Source organism: Pan paniscus, chromosome 10, assembly GCF_029289425.2.
Source record: "Pan paniscus chromosome 10, NHGRI_mPanPan1-v2.0_pri, whole genome shotgun sequence".
NCBI lineage: Eukaryota > Metazoa > Chordata > Mammalia > Primates > Hominidae > Pan > Pan paniscus.
Genome location: NC_073259.2, coordinates 5,757,240 through 5,770,610, shown reverse-complemented (window position 1 = coordinate 5,770,610; position 13,371 = coordinate 5,757,240). Strand labels below are relative to the sequence as shown.

Below are 13,371 nucleotides of genomic sequence, written 5' to 3'. Positions count from 1 at the left end.
TTGGTTTGCTTTTATTCTAGGCTTAATGTTTATGTAACCTAAACATTCCCCAATCTTGTTTCCTACAGGTAGACTGGGTACAATGTGATGGTGGCTGTGATGAGTGGTTTCATCAAGTTTGTGTGGGTGTATCTCCAGAAATGGCTGAAAATGAAGATTACATCTGTATAAACTGTGCAAAGAAGCAGGGGCCAGTTAGCCCAGGTCCAGCACCACCTCCTTCCTTCATAATGAGCTACAAACTACCAATGGAGGATCTTAAAGAGACCAGTTAGCAGATGCTTGGTTAGTTTGGGACATGGGGGGACATGGACCACATTGAGACCTTAGTCATCAAGTAGAGTGGTTTATATCCACTTGGAATGTTGCTTCCAAAGATGAATGGCCTTCAGAGAAAGTCCCCTTAGTGCTGGCTTCCTCTTTGCATGGACTCTGTGGGTTACATTCTCTATCAACATATCTATGCAGAGGGTGTCTTCTTTGGTACAACAGCCAATATTTCATGTCTCCTTTGAGTGTGGTTTACTGCATTAAGGCCAGATGCTTAATTGAGCTCTAGGGTGGCTGGTTAGTATTAATACATTGGTGTGCTAACAGGGCATATAGGATGTGGCTTTTGTCCAGCTGATAGTAGTTAGAGGCTTACAACTTAGGAGCAGCACCAACTGAAGGTGCTAATTGCTTGGATCTCCTTCATTGGGATAGTTGGAGAGGGATTGGAGTACCACTTTCCTTCCACTGTTACCTGGTACTTAATGCCCTAAAGATACAACTAGGAGTAACAGGGCCAAAGTTATTTCTGTTAGACGTCAAGGAATGGTATCACAGTCTATTGACCTCAGCGATTTGTGCTTGTTTGTGCTAGAAGAACATCCCAAATAGGAGAACCTCTCACAAGCTGGGGCAGGTCACCTTATCTTTGTAAGATGAGGATGTCATATAGATCAGAAATCTGACTAGATTGGATTCTGAGGAGAAGAACCTACTACAAGGCAAGGAGCCGTTTTTTGGCTTTGAAAAGTCTTGCTGTCTTGGGTCTACATTTTAGGGAAGAGCAGGTACATGGATCCAGGCTTCTGCCAAAAAAAAAAAAAGAGAAGAAGATGACGATGATGACCAGTCGTACTATCTTACTGAGCCACAGTGATGCATGCTTTTCGGGGAAAACTTCATTCACAAGTATTCCAGACACCAGGCTTCAGGCATGGCCATGAGCAAGACCAGCAAATAACAGCTTTTTGCCTTGCAGCCCTGACCCCAATGTCTGCTGTTTCCAACACTGGTGATTTCTAACTACGGCCCACAGCAGATGCTGTTGAATAACACCATGGCTTCATCAGAGGATGTGGGGTTGTAGTACCTCTGGGTGATGAAGTTGTTTTAGTAAATCCATTTTTAAAAAAAAAAAAGGACTTGTTTTTACTTTTTTCTAAATGTCTCTGACTACTGACTGTTCTATACATAGATTATTTTTCCTTTTTTAATATACATATATGAATATATAAATATATATATTTACTGTTACCAGCAGCATATGACAGAGTTTCAACATCAAAAATCCATTTGGGGGCTTGCTTTTTCTTTTTTGCTTTAAAAAAAATAAATCCCGTTCCTTCTTTGTAGTACAAGGAGTTAGCACTCCCTCCTCCATCCCAGCCTGACCAGATCTTCCATTTTGCTTTTGTTCATATAGATAATTATATGTCCTTTGTGTGTTGGGACTTGTCCCTGTCTGTTGGGAAACTTGGTCTCACTCTAGTCTGTGCTGGCTCTTTTTTCTTTTGTGTGTGAATGTTTGAAACTATGGTGCTGTGTCCTCTTCCCTCCTGTTGTGTTCTCTGTTCTTCTTAAGGTATTAGGTAAGCTGTATGTAAACTCTTATTAGAAGGGGACTAATTTTTTTTTAAAGGACAAAAAAAAAATGACTAAAAATAGTGTTTTGTCATCACTGTCTGGTGTCTTCATTTTGGTTTAAAAAAATCTGTGGTTTGACTTAAATTCATCAGTTTTCCTTTTAAAGGGGGGATTGGGGTGGACCTAGCAACAGCTTATAGTCTCCTCTTCCCTTTTTGCCCCAGTCTCTTTTAAAGAACTGTCTTCTAGTAACTAGAAGTGAAATGTACTGTCCAGTTACAGTTCGAATGGGTATGAGATTTAACTCAAAAGGAATCTTACAAAAAAAAAGATGTTTTCTTATAAAATCCAATTTCTGTAAATGTTTTCTCTGAAGTTCATACTACCTACTTTTTATTCATTCTTAATACTGTATAACATTTTGAGTGTTTTGACTTGTTCAGAGGTTTGTTAGTGTTGCTGTGCATATGTCTTGAGGTCTCATCTGAAGTAAGTTTGTGTATGATCGAAGATTTCAATGGATATTGCAAGGTAACTAATTAACTGATTTCATAAGTTTTCCTTTTGCTAAGCTAATGATTATCAATTAAGAATTTCCTCTGGTTGATGTTATACAAGAAAGCACAATATTTTTTGCCTGTTGATCTTCTTTGTAAAAGTCTTCAGATATTTGTGGGTTAAAAATTGAATGTAATTTTAAGTGACAGATGCCTGGAATACATTTAAAATTTTTATTTTTCCTTCCTAATCATCCATTAACTATTCCACTATCAGTGGAGAGTCATGAGGATGCTGAGAAAGTATGAATAGCTTCCTGTCACCTTCTGACGTTTTGAAACTTAAATATGTCTTTTCGTTGATACTGTGGGATTTTCTGTATTTACTTGACAGTCATGGAGGATTTGGTATGACTTGACCACAGGTTTAGACCAAGGCTGAGAAGAACAGAAGGGAGAAATTAATGGCAAAACAAAAAATACACAAATCTGCGGTTTTGGAATTAATGAAACAAGATTCATCTATTTAAAGAAATGTTGGTGTTCTAATACAAAGCATTATTTTCACTTAGAGAAAATTACTTACTTGCTCCCTTCTGTATTGTAATATTTTGTATTAAGACATGATTTAAAATGTCTTTCTACCCTTATCTCCTCTAAACTGCAACTGAAGTTGCAATTCTTCATCATTAGTATTTTAACTTTGGCAAAGGTTATAGAAAGAAAAATGGAAAAATGGTAGGCCTTTGGTATTCTTAAAAGCTAAGTCATTAGAACTATGCAGATCCCCAAGTTTAAAAGTACAAATACAGCACCAGTAGTTAGCTTTCTGGCTGGGGGAGAAGACAGGAGATTTTTCTTCCGCAGATGTTTATTTTGCTTCCTGATAGGTACTGCAGCAAAGCCATGTTGATGTGTAGATGCATGACTTCCTCACTAAGCTGCTGCACACCAGCTTTGCCTGCATGATTCAAATTTGTGCCTCAGTAAAATTATAAATTATTGCATGTCATACCTTGAATAATGGAAACGGCAAACATTAAACCTGTGATTACCCATAATGTACTTTAATAATAAAAAACATGGCAGCCAGGTGCAGTAGAGTGCACCTGTAGTCAGGAGGCTGAAGTGGGAAGATTGCTTCAACCTGTGAGTTTGAGTCCTGCCTGGTCAACAGCGAGACCCACTGTGTCTGTCTGTCTTGTCTCTCTCTCTCTCTCTTTTTTTTTTTTTTTAAAAAAGGACAAAGGCTGACCTGTAAGATTAGCATGATTTTACCTGTGCTTTACTTCTGTTCTTCTGTACTTTTGTCTTTAGCAGGTGTCCAAAAAATGTCTTTTTGTATTTCTTAATTTTTGGATTCTGGATGCAATTCGTGCACGTCAAGAAACTACTTGCTTGTCAGTATTTTAATTCTGTAGTACATGTGTGTGAATATCAGCCAGTACTTACAGTAGGAGGATGAAAAGAAAAACTGAGAAGGCCTGTCTTTCAAAAGATGGGTTTATCCACTTTTTAAGGGAGAAAGTGACAGTTTGGAGTGGGATTTGAAAAGTGTAAATTGTGGAAAAATTGAGCTGTTGAAGTCCCACATATAACCAGATTTAATAAAGTTTCACATGTGAATTAGCTTCATATGTGTGTAGAAGGTTGCTTTTACAGCAGGTCCTTAAGTACTCCCTTTGAAATTCCTTTTTTTTTAAGTCATACCATTATTTCTTTGGATATGAATGTCCCAAGTGGTATCTCCTACTGTAGTATGAGGAAGAATGGCTGTTAATGTATTTTTTGAATTTTGGTCTTGTCTTGGCCTGGATCATATCCAGTCACCACTATGCAACAAATGATGTGCACTGGGCAAGGATATGATGGGTTATGAAAGCTGTATCTTGCTTGTTTTTTCTTTTGCAGTACTCCAAGTGGTCTAAACAGGAATGTCTTGTAAAACCTCAAGATTCCCTATTGATTATTCCCTTACATATTTATTTACAATTTATCAGGGTAATTGGTGGTGCCTTACGAAAAGTATAACTCGATTTCTTGATCTTTGAGCATGTTTTGTGTTTCTTGTGTTTTCTAAAAGAATATTAGATATGGTTAATTGCATTACATCTAAAAGATTTAAAAAATTGTGTGTATGCTCAGGTTCCCCACACCCATACCCACCCCAACCCCTGTCATTTACATTGGTGGCAACTTTAAGTGGTAACCAAGCAAAAGTACATTTTGATAATGAGTATTGATAATCCTGAGGAAAACTAGTGAGTATATGGGAGCCACCTTTGACCTGTGCCAAAGCAGTTTCTAATTTCATTTGCTAACTATAAAATAAAGAACGGAGCCAAAATAATTTGATCAGTGGTGTGATTAGCCTATTATCATTGCTGAGAATAGTGTTTTTGGAGTGTGAAGTGATTCCTGAAGATTTCACCTGCCTTCTGTTTCCAGCAAGAATCCAGTGATGACCAACACATTTCCTCACTTTTGGTTCTTGAGAAGTTTATCCCTTTGCAACAAACCATTAATAGGGAAAACAAGGAAATGCTTTCCCTTTCTCTTTGGCTTCTTAAAGCTCACAACCAATTCAGACCCCAAGTTACTTCAGAGAAGCAAATGGCACCTTTTCCCCATTGCCAAGGATCCCAGCTTATGCAGATATGAAGGACGGATCATTTCTGAAAATGTTAAGACTCTGCTTGCAGTGGACTTGGCCTCAGTTTCATGAAATGTGTAACTCTGTATGTCTATGTTAGGAGGAGGGTTGGTTGAAAGAGCGGGGGCAGGGAGGGGAATCTGATTACCTCTTGGGAAATAATTTTCTTGCCAACAAAAAGATACACTTGAAGTTTCTTAAGGTGGCAAGTCCATTAAAAAAAAAAGAATTGTGTTGGACCCTCCCAGTTTAGATCAAGTATTTCTTGGGGGTCTTGCTATTGTGGTTGATACCAATAAATGGAAGATCCAGAATATTTTCATTTAAAGCTCAACCATTAATTGGAACATGGTGAAACATTTTACACATTGTAAAAGTAGGGAACAGTACAAAAGAATGGAGTCAAATACTATATTATGTGAATAAACTAGAGTGATTTTGGAATTTCACTCTCTTCACCCCTTCTCACTTGTATGTTCTGTAAAGTGTATTTCTACTTTGGTAGGAAGAAAGACTTGATTTAATATTTCCTTAAAGTTCCATGAAATTTCTTTATTAGGCAAAGCTTTTCCCTAGCCTGATCTCTGGAGCTAGGTTGTGTATCTTGTCAGTGGGGGGGGAAAAGGCACCACAAGAAGAAGCCTTAGAAATGGCTCCGTGGCCCACGTTGTATTGAGGAGCCCTTTTGAAGTTGTCAGGGACGTAGGATGAAATCAGAATGTCCTTTAGTTTCAAAAAAGGTTTGCAGAAGCCCCGATGAAAATCTTAGAATTACATCATGTAAAGAACACTGGATTTAGGAATAAAATAATTTGGGTTTTAGCTCTATGTTTGGCCCCTTATGTTAGTTGCTTATCTGTTGTGGACCTTGGTTTCCTACCATATGCAAGTTAGTGACAAAGAAAAAAGTTATAACCCTCCCCTTGACAGGGTAAGACATAGATGATTTCTAAGGATGTTTCTTCCTTAAAAAGGTTACAGAATTTAAAGACGACAATAGAGGCTGTATAGTCCAAATCCCCATTTAATGAGAGAAAAATTGATTCGGCACTCCTGAGGACAGAACATACAGTGTCTGTACTGACTATCTCTTAGAAAAATCTAAGTATTGATCACTAACATGTATTGGAACTCGCCTATAGACTTCCCTCTGCTGGAGTCTGAATTTTGCAGCATTTTCAAGCACTTTCACTTATGCCCTGGTGCTAGCATGTCTGCATCTCTATTCCATTCAGTGCTGAACTCCATGGAGGTAAGGTGAGAGTGTTAGACACATTTTGACAAACCTAGCCTAGACGTTCAGTCATCTACGGGCCCCTTCCCTCTGCAAATTATGCTGCTCTGTTGTGACCAGTAGGCCACCTGGGCACTGGCAGCTTTAGTCTTTCTGACCTAGCCCTACCATCCTCTCTAATTGGGGCTAAACTTCATTGACAACGCAAAACAGCAAATCACTGATGTTCTCTTTGGAACCTTGAATAACAATTCAAACTCATCTCGTCTTGGTCACTTCCCAGGACTGGTTTTGTCATAGAAACATCTCATTCCAGAGTTCAGTTGAAACATTGAGAGACTGGTTTGATTCACTTTGCTTCTCATCCCTATAATGCATTGCTGCCATCTGAAACAGAAGCCCATCCAGTCACCAGGCCTCAAATTGTTACCTACTTTCCTCAATTCATTTTACCTTTGCTGCTGTCCTTGCCAGTTCTTCACATTATGGAGATTTTCATTCCCTATTCCTTTGTAAATATGCTTTTCTGGTTTTTCATTAACTGGAAATTGACTCTCCCTCAGCCATACTTACCTTAGGACTATTTCAAGTGGAGAGTGTTCATTTTCTCACTTTACTGCTAGTAAATGGATGGATTACAGGGTCTGTTGCCCCTGTATTCTTGATTGCCATTGCTACACCATTGTTCTTCTATTTTGAGGCTTCTGCTGTTGAGCTGCACCATCTATCCTCCTCACTCATCTCTGGTTACTACTCTTCATTTATGGAGGGGACTTCGATGATGGGCATCTCTTTCCCTGGTGCTGCCATCATTGTGGGCAATTTCATTAGTCATGGATGACCTTAACAATTTCTGGACCTCCATCTCCACTAGTCATTTTTTACTCCATTTAGCAAACCAATTTTAAGTCCACACTTCGGACTCATCAGAAATTTATTTTCTGAAATGTACAGTCTAATGTATTCTATGATTTTAATGTCTTTTCCTTTAATCTCTTCCTCTCAGTATACTTACTCTTTGACCTCAAGAAGCCTCCAATTCCTTAACCAACTTTTTTTTCCCCCCTCTCTGTCAGTTTACTCTGGCTTTACCGCTTCCCCATTTAGCATAGACTCTGGCCTGTCACTCTGGCTCTGCAGAACCTTATCCGTGGATCAGTTTGGCCATCTGACTTCTTTGATTTCATGGGCTGCTGCATGCTACTGAGTATATACCATTGGTTGGTAGCACCACAGATTGACTCAAGTAGGCAGGCTCTTGAAGCAGTTTAGCAGCCCTGGCGGTCCAGCCTCTTCCGTTCTTAAAGACTATTTCAGATTTTCACCTCTTGTCAAATACTCAGCCTGTCACCTCTGCTGCCTCAGCAGAAGCCTACCCTCCTAACAGGTAAATTGAACCTAACAGGAGAGCTTCTAAGCTTCTTCCTTAGTTATCTATATCATCATCCTCATCTGTCCCAGAAGAGGTGTCTGTCCTCTGGTCAACACTATGAGAGTATAGGTGAATGAGCAAATCAGTGAATCCTATCCCATTGTAACTCCTTAGAGACCTTGTTCTATCAATCAGCCCTTTATCTTCAGTATCTCTCATTTAGCATATAATTTCAAGCTCTGTATTAAATAGGAGCGCTCAACTATATATTTTCCCTTAAACCTGTCTCTGTTTCCTGTTCTCTTTTTCTTCTTTGTAGCCAAGCCTTACCTCTTCTCTGTATTTAGGTTTCAATCACTCCTCAGCCAGTTGTAATCTGGATTCTACCCTCATTTCACTGAAAGTTTCCCTACTGAAGTCAGTGAACTCCATATTGCTAGAAGTCATTTGTATTTGACCTCTCTTCAGTATGACATTGTTGTCCACTTCCTTTAAAAAACCCCTCCATTGGATTCTTGGCCACTACCGTTTCCTAATTTTTCTTCTTTTTAGCTGCTCTTTAATCAGCCTCCTTTTCTGTTTACCCCTTGAAGTGGTGTAATTGGGGGCTCTTCTCTATATAACATGGGTGCCCCAGTCCACTCCCAATTACTTTTATTCATTTGAATAAAAGTATCACTTGCCCACGGGTTGTTTCTGAGCTGTTTAATCAACTGTTAAACATTTCCACTTGTATTTTTTTTAACCTATTAAATGTTATTTCAATAGGTTTTTGGGGGATGTCGTGTTTGGTTACATGGGTAAGTTATTTAGTGCTGATTTCTGTGATTTTGGTGCACCCATTACCTAAGAAGTGTACACTGCATTCAATGTGTAGTCTTCTCTCTCTCACCCCCTTTCACCCTTCCCCCCAAGTCACCAGAGTCCATTGTATTAGTCTTATTTTCATCACCGTGGGCATACCCTGTGGGATGTTAAACGTACTCTAGACTCTGTTGGCTATTTCTCTAGAGTTAGACCTCTGGAGACTTCTCAGCTAGCTCATAGGTCTCTGGCTTTGCCCTGAAATTACTGGTTTCTCAGGGAGATGCTGGAGATGGCGGAGGCTCCTCACTCTTTGGGTCCTCCTGTGGCGCATTTTGATTGAGTTCCTCATTCAGCTGGTCACAGTGGCCGGATAGTGTGGCCTGCTCCCTTCCTCAGGTTTTCTTGAGGCAGTGGTCTTTTTTGTAGAGGCTTTTTTTTTTTTTTTTTTTTTTTCTGGAACTCCCTTGGAGGGCTCCCTTCTCTTTCAAGGTTGTCTTGGGAACCTTGATAGTGCTTCTGGACCTTGGTTGAGACAGGGCCTTTCTCTTCATTACTTCTTGGGTATTGGTGGGTGGGTGGTTGACAGCTAGGCTGGAGGCTCATGGTTTCCTGGTTATTTTCACCAGCATCTCTCAACAGTCTCAGCTCGCTCATTCTTAAGATGTCAGCTTAAATGTTATCTCTTCAGAGGCCCCCATGTTCTCTCTTGCAATGGCCTGTTCTATTCCATTAGGGGACTTTGCCATATATGGCATATTTGTGTAAAAGTTCCATGAGAGCAGAGGTTTTGTTTCCTTTATCCCTCCATACACAGCAACTGGAACAATACAATGCATAGAGTAAACATGCAACAGATAACCTGAAGGAATGCTGTTTCATGCCTTCATTCCTTCCTATACATTATTGCTCCCCTAATGTTCTCTGTGTTTGGACTGCCATAACCTCATCTACCTTTTCTCCTTACTACCTTCTCATTCTTCAAAATTCAGCTCATCCCCAAATTCCTCTGAGAAGTCCTTCAGGTTGCTCCTCTCCATCTAATCTGAATAAGATGTCCTTTCTTGGAGCTCTAATAGCGTTTAGACTAGACACTGGTCCTCAGAGTGAGGTTTCTGCATGGACAGCATCACCGTCATCTGGGAATTCATTAGAAATGCAAATTATGAGGCCCTACCCTAGACCTCCTGAAACAGAAACTCTGGGAATGGGGCCAACAACCTGCGTTTTAACAAGCCCTGCAGGTGACTGTGATGAACACAAAGTTTGAGGACCACTAGAATATAGTCACTGTAGAATATATCTCCAGGATCTGACACAACGCCTAGAACAGGATTATTGTGAAGATCGATCTGAAATCTATCTTCCTGTAGCCTCATCAATCCTGGTTGAGAATATGAAAAACTAGTTGAGTTGCATCTCTGTTAGGCAGCTTTACAACATTTGAGGATAGCGATTATCTCTACTTCTCCACCTCTCATCCCTAACTCCTCTGGTTTAATGTCTTTTTTTTCTTATGTGCTATAACTTTGAATCCCTTCACTTTCTTCCTTGGACTTATCTGGACAATTCCAACTTACTTCATATCCATCTTAAGTGTATATTCAAAATATCCTTTTAGCTTTTAACCTACAATTCTGAAAGGTGGAACTATACATGTCTGTAATCACCCCGGCAAGACAGAGTTCACAATGAACATAGTTAGAATTCCATTTGTACAGTTGGAGGTGTTCCTAGGTGGGCGGATTGCTTGAGGTCAGGAGTTCAAGACCAGTCTGGCCAACATGATGAAACCCCGTCTCTACTAAAAATACAAAATTCAGCCAGGTATGGTGGCATACGCCTGTAATCCTAGCTACTCAGGAGGCTGAGGCATGAGAATCAATTGAACCCGGTAGAGGCGGAGGTTGCAGTGAGCCGAGATCGCGCCACTGCACTCCAGCCTAGGTGACAGAGGGAGACGCTGCCTCAAAAACAAACCATCCCTGTCGCTCCCATCCTAGACCAGTCTAATTGCAAGTATCTCACAGGGAGCCCAAGTATCAATGTTTTTTTGAACAGCTTTATGGAGGTATAATCTATATACCATAAAATCCACTTATTTTAATATATGATTTTAGTAAATTTAAAGACTTGTGCACCCCTTACCACATCATACAAACCAGAATGTTGCCATCACCCAAAAAGAAACTTCATGTCTATTTAGTCACTCCCTGTTTCTACTCCCAGCTCTAGGTGGCCATTAATCTGAGTATCTCTAGATTTGTCTTTTCTAGACCTAAACATCAGGTTTTTGTTTTTCTGCAGCCAGAGTTGAGAACCATAATTCTAAATGCATTATGAGAAATAATGATTTTTAAAGATTATATATAGTATTTTACGTATTTTCATATTTATGACTCCCATCCATACAGTGAATGCATCTATCACCAGTAAGACAAAGATCATTAATTTGATAATGGAACTTAATAGACCATTCTTTCCTTTTATACATTTTAGTATCATATTCAAAATGGCCTCCCATTCTGTCCCCAAGTTATTTTAAAACATCTCCAGTCTTGCTTTTTTCCCCTTTAGCTCATAAATGAATAGTGCTGGAAGATATCTCAGGAGCATTCTCCCTGAGATGATGTCTTCAGTAATGATCGCACGTATTGGTGTTGATTCCATCCTTGAAGTTACTTTCCTTTATCTTTCACAGTGGTGTTTCTTCACTAGAGGTTTTGCTGTCTGATTAACTTCTCTGCCAAATAAATGGACTTTTGCTTCATAGGTACACAAACATTTCTAAAACTTTTTTTGGAAAATATATTTCTTTCTTAAAAAAACAAATAGTGCATGCACATTTTTAAAAAAATAAATAAAAAATAATCTACCCCAAAATGACCAGTTAAGATTTACTTTCAGACAACTCTGTGCATATTTACATACGCTTATATACAACTATGTACACCTTTGCATAGATGAGATCACACTCTATGTACTGCTTTGTAACTTGCTTCTTTCACTTAATCCTGAGAACATTTGTACATGACCATAGATATAGATTTGTATTGTTTTTAATGGCTATATAGTTTTGCATTATACTGAATCTTGATGTTTAAGAGCTATGTATATTGAGGACATTATTTCTTTGTCTTGTGTTGCAAATTTTTTACCATGTTATTATTAGTCTTTTAACCTTATTTATAGTTTTTTTTGTTATAAAAGTTAAGTTTTATGATGTAAACTTAATCTCTTTGATTTTATAATTCCTGGTTTTCCCGACGTGTGTAGAATGACCTTCCCCACTACAAGGTAATAAAAATACCTCCATGATTTTGCTTAAAACTTTTATGCTTTATATTAAATCTTTGTTACATCTTGAATTGATTGGTGTGAAGAATGCCAAGTTTCTTTATTGCTCTGTTGACTACATTTAAGTTTCTTAAATGGTTTGCATGTCTGTGCATGTGTACATATAGTCATTCCAAAACCTCTAATGTGCAAACACAGCTTTACAAATGTGTATACATTCAGTATTTACTGTATTTGTTACCTACTGCTGCATAACAGTATTACCAGAGACTTAGCAGCTTAAAGCAACACACATTTATTGCCTCACAATTGCTGTGTCAGGAGTCAGGGCACAACTTTGCTGGTACCCTGCTTCAGGGTCTCACAAGGCTGTCATCACGGTGGTGGTTAAGGCTGTGTCATATCTGAAGTTTGAGGAAGAATCTACTTCTGAGCTCATGTGATTGTTGGCAGCCTTTAGTTCCTTTTGGGTCGTCGGAATAAAGGCCTTAGATTTTGTTTGGCCACTGGCCAGAGGTCACCTTTAGTTCCTTGGCCCCTGCGCTTTCCCAACGTGGCTACTTGCTTTCTCAAAGCTAGCAAGACTAGGTTACAATCTTATGTAATGTAAACATGTATGTATAATCACATACATCCTGCCACCGTTGCCCTATTCTGTTGGTGAGAAGCAAGTCCCAGGTCCTGCCCATGCCAAGAGACGATCACAGAAGGAAGTGAACACCAGGGGAGGCAGGGATTGTGGGAGGCCACCTCTGAGTTTGTCTGCTATACTCACGCAGAATGTGCTGCATCATAAGACTGAAGTGCCTGAGAGCATAAGCTAACTTCCTTTGGCTTAATATAGGCTGGTGCAAAAGTATTGTGGTCAGTGGCAAAGACCACAGTTAGTTTTGCACTAACCTGTAAAATTCACTCTATCCATACTTTCCTATTCAAGTTAGATCAGAAAAGGTAAGTGTAATGTCTTTCTTTTTTAATGTTCATGAGAAGAAATGCAGTAACTTTTTACACTTGGGCTAACATTTTATAAGCTGCTGCAGTTTGAAGTATTTGTAACTGCCCTTTGGCCAATATCCTGCATTCAGTAGAACAAATTTACTTCTCAGGAAAATAGAAATCTCCAAATCTTGTCAACTGTGTTCTGGGTTCCTTGACTCTACTGATTTCTCCTCTGAACACCCTCCAAATGGTCCATATCCCTTTTTATATCTATACAAAGCATTCTTTTAGTCTTCAAATTACAATTCTGTCTGAAGGAATCAGATCTTGAATTTTAAAATTTATAGTATTCACAGTGTGGATGGTTAAGTATCTTTATGAATTTGTTTCCTCTCTATACATATTTCTTCTGCAGCCTGTGCTTTTGGAAGCTGTCAGCAAAAATTGCTGTAATTTCCATCGAGAAATGGAAATGTGAGGATTTCCTCATCATTGAAATTTGTCCTTTCCTGTGCCTCACAAGAATTTCTGTTTTGTTCCTAGGGATGGATACCTTGGGGGTTTTGTAAATTGGTGGTATGCGTGGTATGAAAACATAGGAGGCAAGAGAAGAAACTGAAAGCAGAATTGAGAGTTTTAAAGTATCTGATCCCAAGTTTGTCACCTAGGAAGCAATGATTTCTTTCCAAGATAATGGTATTGCCATCGCTGCTATTGACAG

The 13,371-nt window shown here is 39.1% G+C and overlaps 1 protein-coding gene across 1 annotated transcript in view; it reads left to right on the top strand.

Annotated features, from left to right (window-relative positions):
• The window catches only part of KDM5A (lysine demethylase 5A), a 118,047-nt gene extending 106,265 nt beyond the window's left edge, over positions 1-11,782 (top strand). The window contains exon 28 of the mRNA XM_008973823.6: positions 69-11,782. Within this exon, the coding sequence (XP_008972071.2) occupies positions 69-275 (207 nt within the window). The 3' untranslated portion in view covers positions 276-11,782. The remainder of the gene's footprint in view (positions 1-68) is intronic.
• The last annotated feature ends 1,589 nt before the right edge of the window (positions 11,783-13,371 follow it).